This window comes from Scomber scombrus, chromosome 13 (genome assembly GCF_963691925.1).
Source record: "Scomber scombrus chromosome 13, fScoSco1.1, whole genome shotgun sequence".
In the NCBI taxonomy this organism is placed as follows: Eukaryota; Metazoa; Chordata; class Actinopteri; order Scombriformes; family Scombridae; genus Scomber; species Scomber scombrus.
Genome location: NC_084982.1, coordinates 6,519,314 through 6,537,248, shown reverse-complemented (window position 1 = coordinate 6,537,248; position 17,935 = coordinate 6,519,314). Strand labels below are relative to the sequence as shown.

At 36.9% G+C, this 17,935-nt stretch overlaps 2 protein-coding genes across 2 annotated transcripts; both read left to right on the top strand.

The window, feature by feature from the left end:
• The first annotated feature begins 12,009 nt into the window (after positions 1 to 12,009).
• Positions 12,010 to 13,261, top strand: LOC133992940 (trace amine-associated receptor 13c-like). Its single transcript, XM_062431740.1, has 2 exons — positions 12,010 to 12,182; positions 12,442 to 13,261. The coding sequence occupies exons 1-2, from the start codon at positions 12,010 to 12,012 to the stop codon at positions 13,259 to 13,261; spliced, it is 993 nt and encodes a 330-aa protein (XP_062287724.1).
• A 3,105-nt stretch (positions 13,262 to 16,366) lies between these two features.
• Positions 16,367 to 17,822, top strand: LOC133992911 (trace amine-associated receptor 13c-like). Its single transcript, XM_062431707.1, has 2 exons — positions 16,367 to 16,539; positions 17,003 to 17,822. Exons 1-2 carry the CDS (start codon positions 16,367 to 16,369, stop codon positions 17,820 to 17,822), a joined length of 993 nt encoding a protein of 330 aa, XP_062287691.1.
• Positions 17,823 to 17,935: the final 113 nt, after the last annotated feature.

Sequence of the window (17,935 nt, the reverse complement as noted above, 5' to 3'; positions counted from 1 at the left end):
ACCCGCAAAAAAATGTGCAAACTGATCTACTGAGGCTTGCGTCTTTCAAATGTGCGCTGTCCATTTTGTACATTTGTCATAATGAATATGCAATATGGGTCGTTTTCAATGTAAATATGTTATTTAGCACACGCTTTGTGATTGACCAAACCTGGAGGAATTTTTGCTGATGGTAACTGCGTCTATAAATAATAGCTTTGAAGGGCAGGTATTAACTGGCTGTACACAGATGACTGCTGTTAATGGCACAATGACAGAACACGCAGAGAATGGGTTTTTTCCACGTGTTAATATTTTTGGAGTGGAATATTTTTGGTTTTACTAACAGCATTTAGTTAGTCACAAATATTCTCCTGTTTTTTTCTGGTAATATTTTTTTGCTGTAACTCGTTACAGTGTAATGTGCATTACTGTAATCACATTACATTTACCTGTAACGCAGTAATGTAACATGTTACATCGTTTACAGTCAGTAATCACATTACAGTTACTAAACAAGAAATGTGGCATCACTTGCATTACATTAGTTCTTCAATTATTATGCATAAATTGGGCGGATAAAAAAAAAAAATCAAAGGTGCATGCACAACTGCCTGACCTCTCATGCTAACACAAAGCTGATAACCAAACACTTACAGACCGGCAGTGATGCCCAGGCTCAGTGCAGACCCAAACCAAGCAGCTAAAGCTTGTGCTTTGCTGGTTAATCTCCGTCTTCAGAAACAAACTCAGCAAAGTACCGATAGTAGTGAACAGAGACTCGTACTATTTCATCTGTTGATATATTATTTATACACGACAACACCGGCATTGCTAAGGAGTAACGCAAAAGTAATGTAATGAGTAGTGTAATTACTTTCCAGAGGGAGTAATTAAGTAACGTAACGCGTTACTTTTCTATGACCAGAAAAAGGAGAAAAGCCTTTAATATATAGCCTTAATTTCAAAAAACAAAAGTGTCATTTCCAACATGGTGTGTGTGTGTGTGTGTGTGTGTGTGTGTGTGTGTGTGTGTGTGTGTGTGTGTGTATGCGCGCCCCCCCGTGTGTGAACTTTCAGGGACAAATCTCAGAGTAAAGACCAGTTAATATATGACAGCTTAACCAATTGAGGGCAAAAGCGTGTGTCCCCAATTTGGAAAAGGGAGATTTTGGGGTCAGTGGTTAAGGTTAGGTTAGTTTACAGGAAGTGAATATACATTTTTTATAAAGTCTCCCCAAAAGTGACCTAGATCAATGTGTGTGTGTGTTTGTTTGTGTTGTGTGTGTGTGTGTGTGTGTGTGTGTGTGTGTGTGTGTGTGTGTGTGTGTGTGTGTGTGTGTGTGTGTGTGCGTGTGTGCGTGTGTGTGTGTGTGTGTGTTAGGGTGTGAGTGACAGGGTAGGATGGGTGTGAATGAGGTCATATCTGTGGTTCCTTGGCATTAAACACAATTTTAATATTATTGTTATACTATTATTATAGGATAGCATTTATAATATATAATTTATCTATTACTTTTATTTTGTTTTGTTATTCATGATGACTTGGCAACATTTATTATGTATTTCTATTCATAAACATAACATTTTTTTGGTAAGGCATCTTGTTAGATGAAAAATGCTCAAAATGTGATTGATTGCATTCAGTGGGCATTTGTGGAGTCTGTATTGAAGTCTCATTTTGATCAGATAAAAGGGTCAAATTTGACCCAAACAGAATAGGAGTTAAAAGATTGTGATGTGGAAACCTGAACCGTTCAGTGAACAAACACTGACAATAAACTTTACAGTAAAGTAGGAGATATCTTGTGTCCAGCAGTTAAACTTCAGAAATACTTTTATGTTCATTGATTGTGGATCTGTGAGCGAAATGATAGAGATGTTTATGTCTGACTATACTAACACATATCAAATTGCATTGTAGCACCTTATCTGCATTAACATTGTCAGCTCTGCCACTTCACCCACCTCTAAACAAGTCTGAAACCATTAATTATTAAAAGACGGACAAAAATGTCACTGTTCCACTCACAGAGTCCACAACGTGTTAATTCTTCACAGACATTGTCTAGCTGTAAGAAATACTCTAATACTGTGTTGTTAACTCTCAGGACAGACAACTCCAGACGGTCAGTGCTCTGCCAGAGGGGACAGAAACACTGTGAGAACATTGTCATGTATCAAGACCGTCACAACAAATCCATTTTTATCCTTCTCAACATTGAAGAAGAAGCCATGAACATGTTGTACGAGTGTGAGTTCACGCTGACCAAAGAAGAACTAGATTACACCAAAAGAGGAGAACCAACAAGACTACTGCCAGGTCAGTTTATCCCTGTGAAAGATTTGTAGTGGGAAGAAAACCAAAGAAAAAGAAACAAAATGAAATATGAAATGTATTGACTTACATATACAGCACACAGATGTATGCTGTATATGCTGTAACTTACTGTATTTCATTGTGTATTTATCATGTCACATCCATATCCTATCCAAAAGCAGAACAAGGAAATTAAAGGATAAGCTTGGTGATATCATTTTTCTTATTGTCAACAAATACAATGTAAAGACCAAAAGTATGGTTTGTATAGAAAAACAGCTCATTCAGCGTATTCCTCTGTGTCTTAGACTTTTATCATTATGACAAACTCAACGCATCAGTGAGCCAAACTTTTGCACCGGTGACATGTTGAAGATGCGGGAAGTAGTTCTGTAGTTGTTCTGTTATTCCCACATACATAATCCTGCTGCTGTAACCTCTCATTAGAGCACCAAATGTGTACTAATCCACAGAAAATAGTCCCCCAAACTCACTATTTGCTCCTGTTTGAGTAACATTTGCTAACATCAATACAAGGCCCAGCAGTTATAGGAAATTATTTATATTTAGGCAAGTCAGAAAATATTAAGAGAAAGTATTGCATTGGTCTTTTCACAGGATTTGTTGACAATAAGGACAATGTAGAATAACACCACCCCTGTTCTTTGACATTAGTTTTGTATTTCAGTGTTGTCATTTTAAACATTAACATACCAATGTAAGCTTTGGTGTAAGTTTCTATAGAACCCCATCAAAAGTAAGAGATTGATTTTATCTCATTTTAAAACTCCTACACACTCATAGTCCACCCACATAGGTGTTTCATTTACATCATCATCATCATCAATCTGTTTGATTCATGGCATTTGATGACATCATTGTATTTCTCACATAGCACCCGCCAACTCCAACCTGATAAGACGTACAACCAGTGAGCCTGTTCCTCCACTTCAACCTCCTGCTCAGTCTCATCTGTTTAGGGGGATTCTGATTGGTCTGCTCGCCCTGATGTTCCTGTACAGCTGTGTCATCACTTCCTTCTACATCAGACTGAGGGTGACTATCTGTCTGTCTCTGTCACTTGCTTGTCATCTTACTCTATGTCTTTGTATCTGTTTTTCTGGCTTTACAAAAAAAAGAAGAAGAAAACACCACGGTCAAAAGTTTTGCTTTTGTTTAGTTGTTTCTCATTACTTCTCAATTATAGTTACCGTAACAATGCATCTATGTTAAAAGTTATAAATCTGCAAGTTGAAAATAAACATATTTGATAAGTTCAGGGCAAAAATAATAATAATAAAATAATAAAACTTTATTTATATAGCACTTACAAACGGCTTACAAAGTGCTCAACACTCTTTTTCAGAGAGTGATTTTAGAGCAATATTTAAAAGAAGGCATGAAATAAATTCTATTTCGTCACTTAAATATAGCTGCATTTTATGGCATGTGACTCCATGTTTTATAGTTGCAGAAACTCCAATTTCTGCATGGAAATAAAAGCACAATCTCTGGAATTGTTTAGGGCTTGCTCTTTTATACCTTGAGATACACATGATTAATAAAAGAAAAACTCTAACAAATCTTTGTCCTTATGTGTTTTAGAACAGCGGCGGAGATCATGAGAGCTTCCCCGAGAACTCTACCTATGTGGAAATGAGGAAAGGTCCTGTGGCAGGCAATTCAGCCTATATCTATTGTGGGTAGCTGACTGATCTCTTGAATGTAATGAGAAGGAATACATGGCTGTTTCAGCAGGCCATTTGAAAGCATTATGACTTTTTTCCCCCTTGTATTAATTTTTTTAATGCAGCTGCCATCATTTAACACTTTTTCTACATAAATTGTAAACCATTGGTGATCAAGCAAAAAGCAGGAGGAGAAAGAATAAGCCATATACATTTTATGGTTCATTTTTAATATTTTTCATATGTAAGTAGATGAAGGCAATACAATGCTTACACTAAGGGATCATCCTCACCTTGTGGTCTTGACTAAAAACTTACAATTATGCTTCCCTGACTGGTACCTGCCTAAAAATGACCTGTTCTATATGACTGGGAAGGTAGAGGCAAATAGACCTCAAAGTGTTTTGTTGTTTTTGCTTTTTTCTGTGATGAGACATCACCGTGTAATTTGCACATGTATTACTCATACTGTATTGACTAAATTTACTAAGCTTTTGTAGCACCTTTTATTTTGTCACATCATATTTTACCAATAAAAATGATGGTCAAAAAAACCTGAGTCGTCTTGATGACAGGTGCGTTGGAGGAGTGAACACGTATTTAAAAGGAAAACAAGAACACCCGCACCTCCTCATTTGGACTCAAATCAGTACAAAACACAGTATTGAAATATTATTATTTTCAGTACATTTATTTTCAATACATTTTCTGGTTACTGTACTGATGACTCCAAATGAGGAGGAGGAAAATTCAGTCTGAGCCAAGTGCAGCCTATTGTCACTAATGAAATGTGATAATTGGTCAACGTAACCCTGACTGAAGCAAGTCAGTGACCGAAATTTTGTATTTATTAAAAAGTCTCTTAATTGACCAATATAAATGACAAAGTGCGACATAATCAAAAAAAGAAAAAAAAAAGAACCCAAAACTTGCATTCCATGACATATGTGCAGCTGAAATGAACCTATGAAACACATAATCATGCACAGCCACATTCTCCAAAGATGAACAATGCATATTACATACTATAAAGATACCAGAAAACTAGAAAAATGTGCTGCTACTTGGTGGATTTTAGGAGTTTTTCTTTTTCACTATACATGAACAAATACAGTACCATGCTGAGGATAAACCCTGTTGCAGTCACCTGCCCATCTTTTTTCTATAGAGCAACATTAAATTGAACAAAGGGATATTTCAAAGAATTAACACAAGCAGAATAGAGCATTAGGGGCCAAACCTCTGAAAATAAAAAAAGGACAAATGAGAAATAGATAAGAAAAAAAAAACAACGGTAATGAGATTTTCAGACCACAATGCACTCATTGCAGTAGGAATCAGTTGTGTCTGGGTATTCATATAAAAAGATAAAGCATTAAAAAACATTACAGATTTAAATAAAGAAAAACACAGATAAGTCCTCTTACACTCATTTTACGAGACAATGAGGATAACAAAGACAACAGAAGCAGCCTGTAATCAGTATCTGAAGGCCTATGAGTTGAGCTGAGAAAACTAGATATTACAGGAACATGTGAGAGCGTGGAGCTGCCTGAGGTGAAAAAAGAGCATTGAATGCCATTTGTTTGAGTGGAAATTACGCTGCAAACATTTGTATGTTGTACCTTGTAGGGGCTGTAATGTTATCTGAGCCTCTGCACAGGAATGCTGTCCATAGAGATTTGAAGGAAGAAATGAGTTGTTCTCTCTCTTGCAATGTCCTTTGACAGTTTTGTGTATATTGCGTTGGTGGATGCCTGTTTGAAATGTTCCGTTTAAAATGAGTCATTGTCTGTTGTGTTTACACTTACAGATACATACATAGATGACTAATCTAAGAACATAAGCCTGATTCAAAGCCACATTCCCATCTGCAATCAGCATGGGGTGTGGGGGCGGGGTCTTTCACTCACTGGGAGTGTGAACACAGTGCAGCACTTCAAAACAGCAGCGCTCATCTGAAAATTCAGAAAGTGTGTTTGCACCAAAGTCAACAGGTGACTCAATTTTTTACTTCCACATATGATCTGAAAACATCAATTTCCGTGACCTTTATCCCAATATATAATACATATCAGACCTATGCTAGGCATGTTCGAAAAAACCATTGGGTGGTGGTGAAAAGAATAGCATTAGCCTTAGAGAATATGTTTTCATCATAATCTCTCCAATTAAACCCTACATAAGAAACTTACAAATTTCATAAAAGATTCTGTACAATTTAAAGTTCCTGTTTTTAATGTTCATGAAATTTATGAGGTCACATTAGTATTGCTTGCTTGCTGGACACTCATTTGCATGTTTATATTTTTATTCTTAGTTTTCTTTTATTATTTCAGTTTTTTTAAATGGATACTGTAGGATACTGTATGTGTAGGTGTACACACATTGATATGTTTGGATGTTTCATTGTATCTTATTGCGTCACTTACATATGTGTGTTCAGAGCAACTCACTGTAATCCTTCCACTTGTCCATACTGGCAGTGAGGTCATACTAGTTTTTAGTAAACCATCCTGGTCATTTTTTTTAGCATAGCTCTTGACTGGATAAAGGAGTTTAATCATTGATCGCCTGGATCCTCATTTTCTCGTATCATTAAAAGAAGAGGCCTGAGAGAAGCTGTACATCTGTCTACATCATAGCTTTGTGTAAGGACTGTAAAATAACTTACTCATAATTTGAAAGATTGTATCTACTGCCTGAGAGCTGAAATACAGGAAAAAGACAAACTGATATTGGTCGCTTCCGCCAAGCCAAGGTGGATATCATGTTTATAGGTGTCTGTGTGACACTCTTACAATGTGTTCACACAATCTCAGCTTGTGAAATGTCCAGGGTGCCACATCTGCTCTTGTTGCCCTGTTGGCCCTGTCACCCTCCTCCTGGTTGTCAGGAGGCCTGATGTTGAGAATGGTCAGTCTCCTGGACATAGAACCAGGGGCGATGGTGTGGCTTGACACTGCTGCTGCTGTAGTGACAGAGGGCCTGGGAGCCCCCTCACCCCCTCTGTCTTTCCCTAAAAATGGGAAGAATTTCTTCATTTCTTCCTCGACAAAGTAAAGAATATTAGGCTTCAGATCACTGCGTCTCCCTGTGATGTTTCATTCTTACCTAATAGTCCATATTACATTTATTACATTTCAAAATTGTCCTTTTCATCCAAGGTTTTAGAAACCTGATCGCCTCCTTGATTGACAACAGTTCATTTGAAAAGTTCCAGTCTGGTTTTAGAGCCCACAACAGTATAGAGAGTGCCTTGATTATGATTCTCAGAGGTTATCCTGTTCCAGATCCCATATACAAGATAGTTTTGGCTCTCTCTCAGTTAATGTAAAATCAGTTGCAAGAAGCCTGGGTGTTTCATTTGACACTGAGCTCTGTTTTGAGGCTCAAGTAAAGAGTACTGTGCAATCTATCTTTCTGCACCAGATAAATATCTGTAAAAGTAGATCATTTTTATCTACTCTAGATCTCAACAGAGTTGTCAACACTCTTGTCTCCTCTCGTTGTTAGATTACTGTAACAACCTTTACTCCTGTTATCGCAGTTACTGCAGTTGGTGCAAAATGCATCTGCTAGACTTATCATTGATATGAGGAAATTCGAGCATATCACCCCGGTTTTAGCTGCACTTCACTGACTGCCAGTCAAATTTTGAATTGATTTTAAGATTTTATTGTTAACTTTTAAAGCTCTGCATGGTCTGGCACCTAGCTATCTCCCTGAGCTTTCAAGCCCTTACATATTAGCTTGAAATTTGAGGTCTTTTGATATGGTTCTGCTGGCTGTTCCCAGTCTAGATTGGTAACTAAGAGAGGCAGGGCCTTTGCCATCAAAACTCCTACACTCTGGAACAATCTGCCTGAAAACATCAGGTCAGCTGGCTCAGTATTCAATTTTAAATCACTTTTAAAAGCCTATTTTTTTTTTAATAAAAAGGCATTTTATCCTCATAAGGCAGAAGCTTAATGCACCTATTTTACACACTTTCATAATTCCTGTCCTTTATGCTTCCTGCTGGCTTCTTTTCTATTATTCACTTTACTTATTTTTTAAAAATCTGTACAAGCACGTTGTAACTATGTTTAAAGGGGTGCTATACAAATAAAGATTAGCTGAATTTTAGAACCAACAACCCTGCTTGGAGTAGTTGTGGTGTTTGTCTGCCACTCTGTACAATTCTGACTTTCTCCTCAAAATGCCACCACTTGTTCTCTTACAGCTATTTAGTTCTTAATTTGCACCAATATTCACTTAGATAGCAAAAGGCCGTCAGTCTAAAATTTGAAGGCATCTGGCTTTCTGCAACCACAAAGTGACAGTGAAGGAAAATTGTGATTGGCAGATTAACATCCTGTTAGTGTGAGGTTACAAACCTTGCTACTGAAGGACTGTGTAAGTGTCTGAGTAGTACAATGATTAAAGTTTGACAGTTATGTTGCAAAAAATATCAGATTAGAATAATTTTCTACACATTAAGAAATTGGGGATTTGCCCCTCTTGTATAGGTTATAGCTGGACCAAAACTATAGTGTGGACTTTTTGTTAGGACAAAACATCTTGAAGATATGAACATCCCTGATACCTCTACAGTAGCACCCTCCAAGAGGTCAAAAAGGTCAAATATAAAACATTGATGATAAAACTGCCAGTGAAAGACCCCTATCAACTTTGAAACTGTAGTGTAAAAAATTCTAAGATGTTTTCCCTGCTATAGAGACTCACAACCAACCTACGCTTTAAAGCAGGCAATAGGAATGTAGCTGTGTAACACATATGTCTTATAGCAGAAAAACCTCTTTTTAATGGTTTTGCACATTCAATAAATGTTCATTAAGTCACTATTATTATTAACACATTTTTATCTTTAGTTATTCTGTACCTTTAAAACAATGAGGTTGTGGTTCATATGCAAATACAGAAGTGTTGATCGAAGGAGACAACACTTAAAAATGATAACATATTTATTTCAGAAAGAATCATGAAGTTTAGACAGATGAAACATAAAAAGCAAACACTGTGGTTGCATCATGTGTTGTTTTTCTTTCTCCTCAGAGATATTTCATCATGTGTTGACGTTTGGACTTTACATCATGCTGTGCTTTGGGTTTCTGTTGAAACACGGATGTTTTTCTTCACACCTCTGATTGGACTGATGCCTCTGAGATTATCTGACATTAGTACAAAGAGGTGTGAATTTACATCTTGACTGAAGCGATTCATTAGAGAGCCATTAACTGAGAGTGGATGTTTGTTTTGTTAGGTACTTGACCCAGATCCAGTCTCAAGGGTTCAGGTCAATCAGGCAGAAAGTGCTCGTGTGTGTGAAAGGGAGAGATTGTATAGCATCTCATTAGCCTGACACTCAAACAGTTTACCGAGGTCTTTGACCTTTGTCTCTCTGTTTGACAACATTTGGTAAGTGCTTTCTCCTCGGTCTTGTGGGGATAATGAAACAAAGAATTCATTCCTTTTTTCCAAAAAAGTTGAGCCAAGTGTCAGGTGTCTAACAGAAGCAACTGTTAGTGACTCTAAACCCATTAACTCTTGGATATGTACTGTTCACCAATTTATATCATTTTGGTTAAAAACGGTAAACCCAAAGCATTCTTAAAGCACAGTACAGGATTAAAGCATGAGATATGTAGCCAAAGATGAAAGAGCATTTCTCCTCCATCCTCTCTTCCCAAAGTACTGATAGCTCAATCAGCACAGCCTGGTTGGTGTTTTTAGACCAGAGGACAATATCAGGTCTGAGGGTGGTGGTGCCCCGGACTGCAGCCTGCAGACCCCTCAAACATTTGACGCCGCCCACATTGAGGGGTGTCCAGTTACAAGTTCATTCATTCATACTTGTTAAGCAGCGAAGCAGTTATGTGATCAGCAGCTTATAAACCATGGAAGTAATGACTTAAAACATATCGATCACATTGTAAATGTAGAGTTGATCATGTGAATTGGCTGTACATGAAGTAAGAAGGAGATGAACTAGGGGCCCTTGGAGTGGTGTCTAGGTTTCCTCCTTGCCTGCTCCACACCAACAGCCAACTGGGTCAGGATCTGGTCGTGTCTTCATCGAAATTTCCCATCCTCCAAGCTTGAACAACAGGAAGAGAGGACATGTTCAAGACTAACTGGCCTTCCACAAAGTGTGCAGCTGGGGCTCTCTGCCAACCCCCATGTATGGAGGTGTAGGAGCGCGTTTGGTTATTAATAATAATGGATAACTATCATAAATAATTATTCATTATTAATAAGAAATGAAAGGATAAACAATATAAATTATTTATTTGGGGCACCACCCGGAAACCGGGAACAACAACCAAACTGTCAAATTAGCCTTAGTCAAGAATAAACCTTGGAAAAGGGAAGGGGTAGAGTCCAAGGTCTAACTATTTTGATCAGTCACTTATCACAATAACATATGCACAATAATCACAAAACACCTCTCTTTAAAGTTATAAACAATTTATTACCAACCATCAACCAACAAGTTAATCAATGTCCAGTTATAAACTGTCCTACTACTATAACTAACAACAGACACTAAACAACAACTGTGTATGAATACGTCTGTACAAATAGGTAAATGTGGAGGTGTGTGTGTGTGTGTGTGTGTGTGTGTGTGTGTGTGTGTGTGTGTGTGTGTGTGTGTGTGTGTGTGTGTGTGTGTGTGTGTGTGTGTGTTGTGGGTAACACTTTACTTGAAGGTATCGTCATAAGAGTGACATGACACTGTCATAACTGTTACAAGACACAGTCATGAACGTGTCATAAACATTATGTCAATGTCATAAACGTTTATGACTGTTGTCATTAAGTGTCATTCGGTTTTTGTAATGACTAGTTGACATTGTTTGGGTTGACATTAATCAAAGTGACATGACCAGAAAATGTCTTTGTCATGACAACTTGACATTAAATTTGTTTGGGATGTCTTTATTATGATAACTTGACATTAATCAAAGTGACATTACCAGAACATGTCTTTGTCATGACATATTGACATTAACAAAATATGCACCTATTTTTGTCTTTTTTGTTGTTTAAGGCAAGTTGACATAACTTGATAGATGTGCAAGGTTACAGACCAATTCTAGCACTTGGTCATAGATGTTTGACAGGATACCCAAAACTGACTGTCATGACACCATTATGACAGTTTAATTAAGAAATTCTTTGACCTCAAGTAAAGTGGTAGCATTTTGATTTGTCATTAACATCATGAAGGATAAACTGACTGTCATGACACCATTATGACAGTGTAATGAAGTGGAAGGGTTAGGTTAAGGGTTAGGGTTAGGGTTAGGGTTAACCCATTTTCTGGTAATGTCACTTTGATTAATGTCAACTTGTCATAATAAGGACATCCCAAACAAATGTAATGTCAAGATGTCATGACAAAGACCACTTCTGGTAATGTCACTTTTATTAATGTCAAGTTGTCATAATCAAGGCATCCCAAACAATGTCAACTTGTTATTACAAAAAACGAATGACACTTAATGACAACAGTCATAAACGTTTATGACATTGACATAACGCTGATTTTTTTTTCTAATATGTCTCAAATTTGCTAAGTTAGTCTTCATGGTTTTAATAATTTTCTTAACTTGTTTTTTAACCTTCCTGTTGTCTTCCTATCCACCGTGGAACTTTTTGTCAAATTTGACACACGGTCAATTTTGATCCAGTGTCACACCAAGATATTTAAAATCAGTGACTATGTCAATCCTTTCACCTTTGATGATAATATCAACATTAGGGAGTTGAACTTTTTTACTTTTTGTTATGTTTACATTTAGATTCAGACATGATCGATCAAGCCAATGTGTGATCCTCTCCAATGCAATTGTTAACTTAGCATCTGATTGGCACTTCAGTCTCTGCTGGACAAAAACAAAACAAAAAACAAAAAAGACCAGTAGTAGATAAATGCTCTGATGATAGAGAGCTTTGGCCAGAAGCATCCAGAACTCAGAGACACCTCTCCTCCTCCTCCTCCTCCTCTCTCTGATGATGGAGACTCCAGACGCAGCTGAACTCTGCTTTCCACAACTCCTCAACAATTCCTGCAGGAAACCCATGGTGTCTCAGTCTGATGCCTTGCTTTCTTACATCCTGCTGTCATACATCTCTCTGCTCACTGCGACTCTCAACCTGCTGGTCATCATCTCCATCTCCCACTTCAGGCAGAGATAAACTAACTAAGCTAATATATATATTTTAAATATATTTTCATAATGACAATTTACAAGAAGAAATGTGATTGAGGTGGGACATAGATTTCATATCCAGGCCTTCTAAAAGTGAAACTTGCAGTTAACAATATTTTTATATATCTAATGCTGTTATTTTACGAATGTGCTTTCTATGTATGTATGTATGTGCTGTTACTGACAAAATACTGTTGATGATAATCTCACAAGTTATGATATTCTTCTTCCTCAGGCAGCTACACAACCCTACCAACTTCCTCCTCCTCTCTCTGGCTGTCTCAGACTTTCTTGTTGGCCTACTGCTGATGCCGGGTGAAATTTTGTTCACAGAGAACTGCTGGTTCCTGGGTGACCAAATATGTGTTGTGTATTATATTGCAGATTTCATCATTACCTCCTCATCAGTTGGAAATATGGTTCTCATATCGATTGATCGTTATTTGGCTATCTGTGACCCTCTACAGTACACCACCAAAGTTACTCTGGATAGAACAAAAATATGTATTTGTCTGTGTTGGATCTGCTCTGTTCTCTATAACAGTCTGATTTTAAATTACTTTCTGACACAACCTGATGGACAGAACTCCTGCTATGGAGAGTGTGTACTTATCCTCAACTATATCACAGGAGCTGTTGACTTTGTCGTCACCTTTTTGAGCCCAATTAGTGTCATTGTAGTCCTGTATATGAGAGTATTTGTGGTTGCTGTGTCTCAGGCTCGTAGTATGAGGTCTCATATTGCAACTGTCACAGTCAAGCGTTCAGTGAAAGTAACTGCTAAAAAATCTGAGATGAAAGCAGCCAGGACTCTTGGTATTGTAGTTGTTGTGTTTCTAATGTGTATGGTTCCGTATTATTCTCCAATCCTTATAGGACAGTTTATTGAAGCCAGCAGTTCATCCTCATCCCTTTTAGTGTGGTTGTTTTATATTAATTCCTGTCTAAACCCTGTGATCTATGCCTTTTTCTACCCATGGTTCAGAAAATCTATTAAATTCATTGTTACACTTCAGATACTGAAGCCTGGATCATGTGATGCTGGTATAATGTAGAGAAAGACATGGGGGTAAATTCAATGTAACTTTCTGGGAAGATGGGAATGTTTGCTTTGTTGAGCTAAAGGTCTAATGTTTTATTTTAAAACCACCTTGAATCATGTTTACTTTTAGATAATCAATTATTTTTTTCAGTTTTTATTACTACAGTTGCAATTATCACCCACCAGCTGGGGCAGGGTGTTAAAAAATGAGAACAGGATTTTTGATTCTGATCGGTTCACCAAAACCTACCTGACAACCTGTCTATACATGTGGTCCTTATGATAATTAAATCAAATATGATAATTGTGAAAATACACATGAACAAGCCCAGTGTATAATCTTATACAGTTATAACATATTTGTATAATTGAATGCAATGTTATAGTTGTTATTTATACTGTGTCATTTTCTATGGTGATTTTATAACTGCAGTTTTTGAAGTTATGAGATGGATGAAATACTGTGACAGAGACATCTTTTCATAATACACAGTACAACAAAACTGAAAAAATACCATTTACTAAATCCATAAAAACTGAACAAGTAATGTTACTGGTATTTATTGCAGTTCCATTTGCAGATATTTGTATTTTTCATGTTCCACTCTGTCTGTATTAACTACAAGTATAGTGTAAGATCAGATTTCAGAGTGAGCAGTATAGCAGCAAATAAAGCATCATACATAAATTAACTGTATTGTCTTTTCATCATTAAAACCTTGTGTAATGAATTCTTTGTAAAGTTGTGAATTAGGAGGAGTTATTTCAGAGTTTTCAATTTCATGTTCCACTCTGTCTGTATTAACTACAAATACTAGTGTAAGAATACAGCAGCAAATAAAGCACCATGAATATTTTAAGTTTAGCATCTGTTCTTCATTAAAACCTTGTGTAATGGGTTTTGTGTAAAATTGTGAAAGTGGAGGAGTTATTTCAGATTTTTCATAGCCAAGTAAGTAAAGTAAAACATATTCATACATTATTTCTCATAGACAGTCAAACAGTGGAGCGCATGATGCAACATAGAATAGCATGATGCAACATATAAACAACAAAAAAATTACAACAGATGAGGTGACCTCCCAAGTCACTTGACTAGAATGTGCAAAACTTAAAAACACAATACACAATAGGAAAAATAAGGAAAAATAAACAAAAGAAAATCCCCAATTAAAAAATAAAAACTTTAAATGCTCACTTGTTGCATACATGTAACTAAATTGCCTGTCTAAATAGGTATGTCTTTAGCTGCTTTTTGATTGAGTGCACAGAATCAGCAGACCATAAGTTTGCAGACAGAGCACAAGGTCTGCAGACACAATTTGAGGACAGAAAGCAAGTTTATCACATATGTGTAAGTAAGAATGATTATTTAAGTGTAGGGGTAATGTGAAACCGTCTATTTGTCCTAATGAGCAGTCTTGCGGCAGCATTCTGGATTGTCGGCAGATGTTCAAGGGCAGAGATACTAAGTAAGGAGAAAAGTATGTTACAGTAGTCAATGTGGGATGAGATAAAGGCATGTATAATCATCTGTAGTTCAGCTGTATAAAATACTAATCATTCTTAAGCGTAAAAAAACAAGATCTGGTCAGCTGCTTCACATGGGTGTTGAATGACAAGGATTAATCAAATATTACCCCTAAATTATGCAGGTTGGAGTGGGCAGTGGAGAAAATATACTCAGTACATTACAACAGAGGTAACCTTTTCTGGGTCTTATCAGCACTGAGCTGTAGAAAATGCTCTACCGTCTCATCTCTCAGAGCTTTAGGCAGTATAGGAGCCCAGATAACATAAAGCCTCTCTAAGTTTGAATGAAAAGTGTCTGATAATAAATGAAAAGCTATATTAAATCTGTTTATGACGTGTCCCAAGGGGCAGCGTGTGTGAGGCAAATCTTCAGCTGTGATTTAAAAGAAGTGAGAGTTGTAACAGACATGCAGTTTGTTCCAGTTATGTGGAGGATAAAAACTGAATGCTGCTTCCCCATGTTTAGTTTTCAGTCTGGGGACTATATACAGTATGAAGACATCTATGCTCTTGATGAGAAGTTAAATCGAGACAGTTTTTTATATTAAAACATTATGATTGACTGTGTTGAATGCTCCATGCAGATCTAAAAATTAGGGCTGCCAGCATTAACACGATAATCGCGATGCAATGTCCTAACGCGCCACATGTTTCTGCATAATGTCGTGCAGTTGTGCATATTTCTCAATGTGGCAAGTTCCTCCGTTTTCTGAACTCAGAGATAATAGAGCTATGGAGTATTTTTTTGTTTGTTATGCACTTTATTATAATGTGCTCTACGTTTTGTGCATGCACATACAGTATTTCTCAATGTGGAACAGCATAGTCCTTCCATTAAAAAAGAAATGTATTTCACAGAATAAGCACTTTGAAGTTGTCTCCTACATCAAGAACACATTGTTGTAGCATATCTTTATTGTTTTAAGACAGGCTATATTTTTGAAGTAGACATTCTGTTACCTCAGGCTCATTGCATTTCTTTTGATTTGAAATAAATCTAAAAGTCAAGTTAATAAAGTAACTATGCAATCATTTGATTCCCAAACAAGATACACTGGTAAGAATTTCTTTACATTGTTAATATGGATATAAATTGCTGTGAAATGATAAATAATATAATTTTAAACATGCAATAAAAAATGGGATTAATTGCAATAAACTATTGAAATTCAGCGATTAATTGCGATAAAAGCGATAGTTTGACAACCCTGCTAAAAATACAGCACCAACAACAATTTTTTCTCAAATAAATTCTTCATATTTTTTTTAAGAAATTAAAATAGCAAAGTAAGCAGTCAGAACTTAATTTAAGAGTGCATTAAAATAGTTTAGCAGATCTTTGTAAAATAAGAGCTTCTCCTCTCGTCCAGTAGCTTTCTATAGGTGTTCTGTCCTGTAACACTTCCGTCTTATGCAGTGGACAATGCCTGAGATGAAAATGACCAGAGAAACTAAGGAAGGGAAGGGGGGGACTTCAGTCTCTGCCGCACAGAAAAAATAGATAAATTGGCTGATGACAGAGAGCTTTGGTCAAAAAGCATCCAGAACTCAGAGACACCTCTCCTACTCCTCTCTCTCTCTGATGATGGAGACTCCAGACGCAGCTGAACTCTGCTTTCCACAACTTCTCAACAATTCCTGCAGGAAACCCATGGTGTCTCAGTCTGATGCCTTGCTTGCTTATATCCTGCTATCATCCATCTCCCTGCTCACTGCGACTCTCAACCTGCTGGTCATCATCTCCATCTCCCACTTCAGGCAGAGATCAACTAACTAAGCATATATATTTTCAAATACATTTTCATAATGAAAAATGACATGATGAAATGTGATTGAGGTGGCACAAAGATTCCATCTTCAGGCCTTCTAATCTGAAAGTTAATAATAGTTTTGTTACAAATCCTTACTTGAGAAAATCAAACATAATGCTATTAATGTTATTTTAAGTATGTGCTTTTCTATTACTGTTGTTAGTGACAAAAATACAATTGATGATCATTTCAATGGTGAGAATTTACAACAGGAAATGTGATTGAGGTGGAACATAGATTTCCTTTTAAGGCCTTCTAATGTGAAACTTTCAGTTCATGATAGTTTTATATAATGCTGTAAGCTGCTTTAAGCATGTGCTTTCTATGTATGTATGTATGTATGTATGTGCTGTTACTGACAAACTGCTGTTAATGATAATCTCACAAGTTATAATATTCTTTCTCCTCAGGCAGCTGCAAAACCCTACCAACTTCCTCATCCTCTCTCTGGCTGTCTCAGACTTTCTTGTTGGCCTACTGCTGATGCCGGTTGAAATCCTTATTACAGAGACCTGCTGGTACCTGGGTGACCACATGTGTGCTCTGTATTATATTGCAGATTTCATCATTACGTCCTCATCAGTTGGAAATATGGTTCTCATATCGATTGATCGTTATTTGGCTATCTGTGACCCTCTACAGTACACCACCAAAGTTACTCTGGATAGAACAAAAATATGTGTTTGTCTGTGTTGGATCTGCTCTGTTCTCTATAACAGTCTGATTTTAAATTACTTTCTGACACGACCTGATGGACAGAACTCTTGCTATGGAGAGTGTGTAGTTATCCTCAACTATATCACAGGAACTGTTGACTTTTTCTTCACCTTTATAAGTCCAATTACTGTCATTGTAGTCCTGTATATGAGAGTATTTGTGGTTGCTGTGTCTCAGGCTCGTACTATGAGGTCTCATATTGCAACTGTCACAGTCAAGCGTTCAGTGAAAGTAACTCCTAAAAAATCTGAGATGAAAGCAGCCAGGACTCTTGGTATTGTAGTTGTTGTGTTTCTAATATGTATCTGTCCATATTACTCTCCAGCCCTTGTAGGAGAGGATATTGAAGCCAGCAGTTCATCTTCACTCATTGTAGTCTGGTTGTTGTATATTAACTCCTGTCTAAACCCTATGATCTATGCCTTTTTCTACCCATGGTTCAGAAAATCTATTAAATTCATAGTTACATTTCAGATTTTGCAGCCTGAATCCTGTAATGCTAGTATAATGTAGAGAAAGACATGGGGGTAAATTCAATGTGACTTCTGTGGCAGGGTGTTAAAAAATTAGAACAGGATTTTTGATTCTGACCGGTTCACCAAAACCCACCTGACAACCTGTCTATA